The sequence below is a fragment of the Cynara cardunculus genome (genome assembly GCF_001531365.2).
Source record: "Cynara cardunculus var. scolymus isolate 2C chromosome LG 15, CcrdV1, whole genome shotgun sequence".
NCBI classification, from domain to species: domain Eukaryota; kingdom Viridiplantae; phylum Streptophyta; class Magnoliopsida; order Asterales; family Asteraceae; genus Cynara; species Cynara cardunculus.
In genome coordinates, this window is record NC_037542.1 from 8,286,152 (window position 1) to 8,291,398 (window position 5,247).

A 5,247-nucleotide genomic window follows, 5' to 3' on the forward strand; every position below is an offset into this window, starting at 1 on the left:
CTTGTTTTACACGTACCAATAACCTTGGTGATATGATGGTGAAGGTACCGATAAATGGTATAGAGACAAATAAGGATAGAAAGGTAATTCAGATTTAGTTAGTGGCTTTAAAATTGAATTTCTGGACCAGTGTTGTGCGCTAGTGTTGGTAGAATATTTTATAAACGTCTTGTACCCATAAAATGTTAGAACAAACCGATTATATATACCAATATTCTATTAATATTTAATTTGCAAGTTACATTATTGTATGAATTAAACTCATCTATTTATATATTTTAATTACAAATCCATATATATATATATATGCAAAATTGTACAACTTTTTCACAAATTTCATTTATATTGGTTATATTATCGCATAGATATAACATATACAACTAAGGGTCAAAATTGAGTTACTAGTCGGCAAGTATTTTTTCATATATGTTTGCATTTGTGGTAAATAAAAAAATGAATTATTTTATATCCAGAAGGCCGTAAATTACAAAACCATGATCAGAGTTGGAACTTTAAGCCCATTTTGCCATCAAAGACATCCCGCCGGCGCCAAGCAAGACGGCGGCATAAGATTTAATTTGAAGCTTAATGCTTCCTTGGAGCTTTGGACCCATGAAATCAGCTGCTAAAAGATCAACCAACGCCATGTAGATAAGTAGTCCAGCTGATGAAGCATTCAGCAATCCCACCGTGATCAATGCACTCGGACTGTTCTCTTTGTATGTCTTCGACAATCCAATCCCTAGACCAATCCCGAATGGAGTTGTTATCGAGAAGAAAACAACCATTATTGCTTTCTTCATCAGCTTATATTCCGCCTGTACGTAATGTACTGTTTATTAATAAATATATAGAATTTTCTGAATGGAATAACAGTCACCATACCTGAAGAATGCAACCACCAAGACCCATTCCTTCAAACATTTGATGGAAACAAAGAGCTGCTACCAATGGCTTAATTGTGCAGACATCATTTGAGGCCCCAACTCCAAGTCCAATCACTATTGAATGCACTACTATTCCAAGTTCTAGCACCTACACACATCCAATTTTCATTTTCACTTTAAAATACATTACCAGAATAACAGTTTAATCAGATTGGTCTAAAAATATAAAGCTAACCATGGCTACGACACGATAGCGAAGAAGTTGTGATCCTATTGGGCCCTTTTGGGAATGATGGTGTCCATGGAAATGCACACCACCATTTGTCACCGCCATCTCGTGGTCTCCAGCGGTGGATATGGTGGTGTGTTTCGTTGTATACGTGCTTGTAGCCATGGAATCCACCATGAGTGTGAAAATAGCTGATAACATGGCAACGAAGCCCGTAAATGGAAACTTATGCCAAGGGTTATCAGTCAAACAACTAGATCTCAGCATGTCAAAAGAATCTGGCAACACGTGCATAAATCCAGTAGCCAATATAATGCCGGAAGCAAAAGCTTTAACCATGACAAAAAGACTACGGTCGGGGCTAAGGGCCGGGATAGATCGAGTGATGAGAGGCAGGCATACACCAAGAATACTGGTGACAAGGATCACAACAATTCCGATGATCTTCAAAGACAAAGCCTTCGATTTGTTGTTACAAGGGTTGTTGGTTTCATCTTCACATTGTGAAAAGGCTTTGGTGAATAGAAGTGGCATATACATGATGATGATCGAGACCATTTTTGAAGTGGAAGCCATGATAGTGATCTCAAGATTTCTTGAAAGTTGTTGGGATGTGTTTCAGAGCGAGAGCGAAGCTCATGGGGATGTACATATATATATGGTTCAACCAAGGATAGGTTAACGGGACTGTTTTGATAAATCTAACAACTTTGTAGTGTTACAAGGTCCATTTTCAACTGCAATTTTTATGGCGTTCTTTTAGTATTTTTGTTAAATAAAATATCGATTTAATTGAACTTATTAATCGTCGAATTACACATCCATACATATATATATATATACATGTAAATGTATGGTTCAAATAAATAAGGGAAGTCACACGCATGTGCACACATATATACATATAAATAAGGATATGTTTCGTCACATATGATATTAATCAATAAAATAAACGTGTTATTCATTATGAATGGTGTAACATATTCATTATAAATATATGTTTTATGATAACTAGTATTTTCATATTCATCATCAATATATACATTTTGAAGAAGGATACACGATTTTCAAATTCTTAATCAACTTTGGTTCGATTAGAAATCCCAATATTATATAACATGGGTTTTTATTTGTCTTTTGAAAAATAGCTTATATTATTATTCGGGGTTTTCTTACGTTAAATTTTTTCATTTTAATTTATATTTTTCTTCACATCAGAAAACAAAGATAAAGATGCAGGATGATGAGGTGAAGTGAAAAGAGGAAAGTGACGACATGTGTCCAGCTCGTGTTGTCATGTGCTAATATATGCATAATCCATGTGTGACCTGTGTTCGATATCCACGCGGCTACCACCTAACAACACATTCATCAACCTTAAAAACACATCCATTTATTTTTTTTATTAATCTGATATCCAACCCGCTATGCAAGCTGATTAATCTTAATACGACCACCTGTTTTGTAGATAGCTCAGAGTCACCGTATTTAAACCTGAAATCTTCTAGTATTTTTGACCTTTGAAGCCAAGCTCAAACCAATCAGACACCAAAATATTAATTTATGTAATTAACATAACATTATATACTAAAATTCAAGAGATATAACACATCTTCCATAACTATATTAAAATAATAAAATAAGATTTCAATAATTATATGACCTTGTATGATAAAATAGTTTATAAAAATCTCAAAATCAAAAAAAAAATTCTAAATAAAAAAAATTATTATTTTATATTTATCCGATTAACGTTTACCGGATAAATTGTTGCGTAAAATGTCGTTTTGATGGGTCAGAATCTTACCCGATAAGGTAAGTAAAAGTGTCGACTCTTACCGTATAAGCATTCGGGTAGACGACAACACTAACTTTTTAGGTTAATTTATTTAGATTTAGAACCAACTCTTTCCGGTTAATTTGTTTATATTGATTTTAGGTTTAGTGACATTACTGAACAGAAGAGTGAATGGTTTAAAAAAGAAACTATAACAAAACTGGTCCTATATAGAACGCCTAAAATGTCTAAGCATTCTAATAAAATACATTTACAAGACTTAAGTTTATAAGACAAAACAAAAAAGCTGTCATATCCAAAAGCATTACACTAGCTAGGTTTATAAGATGATTTCAGGAGTTTTAACAAGGTTTTAAGACGTTAAAATAAAATGTCGTATTAACTATTGTATACGTCATTATTTGAAAAAGTGTATTGTAAACAAGAATATGCTATAAAAAGATAGGTCTATATGACATTTTTTAAACAATGTCTTATAAAATAGCTAATAGGACACTTTATTTAAAAAACTTGTTAAAACACATAAAAGTAGCCTATGAATCTATTGTAATGCTTTTATATAAGACGTTTAACCCTCCATTTCAACCGAACCTTATAACCATTGGTCCTACAAAACTTAAGTTCTAATAAGTATTGTATACGACACTTTGAACAACCTAGACATTCTATAAGGTTAATTTGGTAACAAGCCTCCTCTAAGTATTAATGTTTTAAGGCTACTCTGAAACATAACTTATGATCAAATCACATACTTACGTTTTTTGTTTTTATTTCTTTTTATTTAATCATCAATATTTTTTATTCATGGTTTCATCAATCATTTTTTTTTGTTACTAAATTTTTTATATTTCTTTTTTCATTTGTTCTAGGAAAAAAAACATAAACTAAATCAATATTGACGGAGTTGGGCACAACACACACACACACACAGGCATAAACCGAGAGAAGCTTTTATGAGTTTTAGGGAATTCTACATACCAGTAACGAGAGGCTTGTTGAGGACGTGTTCGACAGCCACAAATAACAACCAAAGGGATTTAACAGGTTCGATTTCGTGGTTGATTTTCATTTTCATTGATTTCAAATGCAGATACATATTATTATTGAGACTACTTTGAGTATTGTGGTTGTTGGATATTGGTTTGTTCTTTCAATAGTGATTTTGCTTTGTGTTCTTACATACAATTGTTGTGACAATGCTTAAATATCTAGAAATCGTTTAATTTTCCAACTTGATAATGAGCTAAATTTGTTTCAAGGTTGACCCGACGTAAAAACTCATGTGTAATCCAATTCTGATTTGTTTTCGTTAGTTATATTTTGGTTTTAATTTGCATAAAAAGTACGAATATGTTGTTTGAGACAAACGTGACAAGTTTTGTCGGGTTTTAAATATTTAATCGTTGATTTATTTGTATGTGTTTAAATTAAATTTGTCATCACGATTGATTGGCATAACTTGGATAGTTCGTTGGTATCCCCTGACCGTGCTAAACGCAATAGTGTGGGTGGGAGGACGGTTGGTTTAGACAGGTATGGATTATGCCGGAGGTTGGATTAGTCACTTGACATGTTGATTTAGACAATGCATTTAAAATTAAAATATTGACTGGTGAAACACTTGGGTTAATAACATACAGTTGACTTTGACCTTTTCTCGATCATTTGTAGTTGAATTTCGTACACGTCAACTAATTTCATTCTTGAAGTTGAAAGTCGAACAAAAGTGGCTTTGACGTATAATTTCTTTATGCTCTTCGATATGAATATAAACCGTGAAGATGTAAAAAGGTATATATGTAAATTAAGATGAAAAGAGCCATAAAAACTACAATTACATGAAAAACACATGACTTCGTAACAAATTAAGGATCACTTTATCATCAAAAAGTTATATCTACGTCCAATTTATTCCTTGTTTTAATATTATAAGTTGATAATCGCAAATAAGAACGGAAATAATCATACAACGACGGATAACTCGTGACACAAGTGGTACGAAAAAAGCAACGAGGTGCAACAACATGTGAATTGTAAAGAATATTTTTAAATTGCTCATTCTTACATACTATAAATACTTCTCGTTCCATATTTTATACAAAAATAATGATCAAAAAGCCAAAAACTCGTTAAAGTTATCAACTTTGATGCAACGATCAATCATATATTGCATGATTGATATCTCGTGACTCAAACACAGGACGTTTCCGTTAACTTCGGGACCCCATAAATTAATTAAATTGTGCACAAACTGAAGCAATAGTTAACCATGGTCACCAAAATGGCTATAAATATATGTACCATTCTTGCTGGGTTTTCATGAAATTTGAACC

General features: G+C 32.4%; 1 protein-coding gene across 1 annotated transcript; it reads right to left on the reverse strand.

The window, feature by feature from the left end:
- Positions 1–491: 491 nt before the first annotated feature.
- Positions 492–1,694, reverse strand: LOC112528332 (probable zinc transporter 10). Its single transcript, XM_025139342.1, has 3 exons — positions 1,123–1,694; positions 886–1,035; positions 492–818 (listed from the first exon to the last, which is right to left on the reverse strand). The coding sequence occupies exons 1-3, from the start codon at positions 1,690–1,692 to the stop codon at positions 513–515; spliced, it is 1,026 nt and encodes a 341-aa protein (XP_024995110.1). The 5' UTR covers positions 1,693–1,694; the 3' UTR covers positions 492–512.
- Positions 1,695–5,247: the final 3,553 nt, after the last annotated feature.

Coding starts and splice junctions, on each gene's coding strand:
- LOC112528332 (XM_025139342.1), bottom strand. CDS start 1,692: ATGGCTTCCACTTCAAAAATGGTCTCGATCATCATCATGTATATGCCA. Junction 1,036..1,122: donor GCTATCGTGTCGTAGCCATG/GTTAGCTTTATA, acceptor GGATGTGTGTAG/GTGCTAGAACTTGGAATAGT. Junction 819..885: donor TTGGTGGTTGCATTCTTCAG/GTATGGTGACTG, acceptor CATTACGTACAG/GCGGAATATAAGCTGATGAA.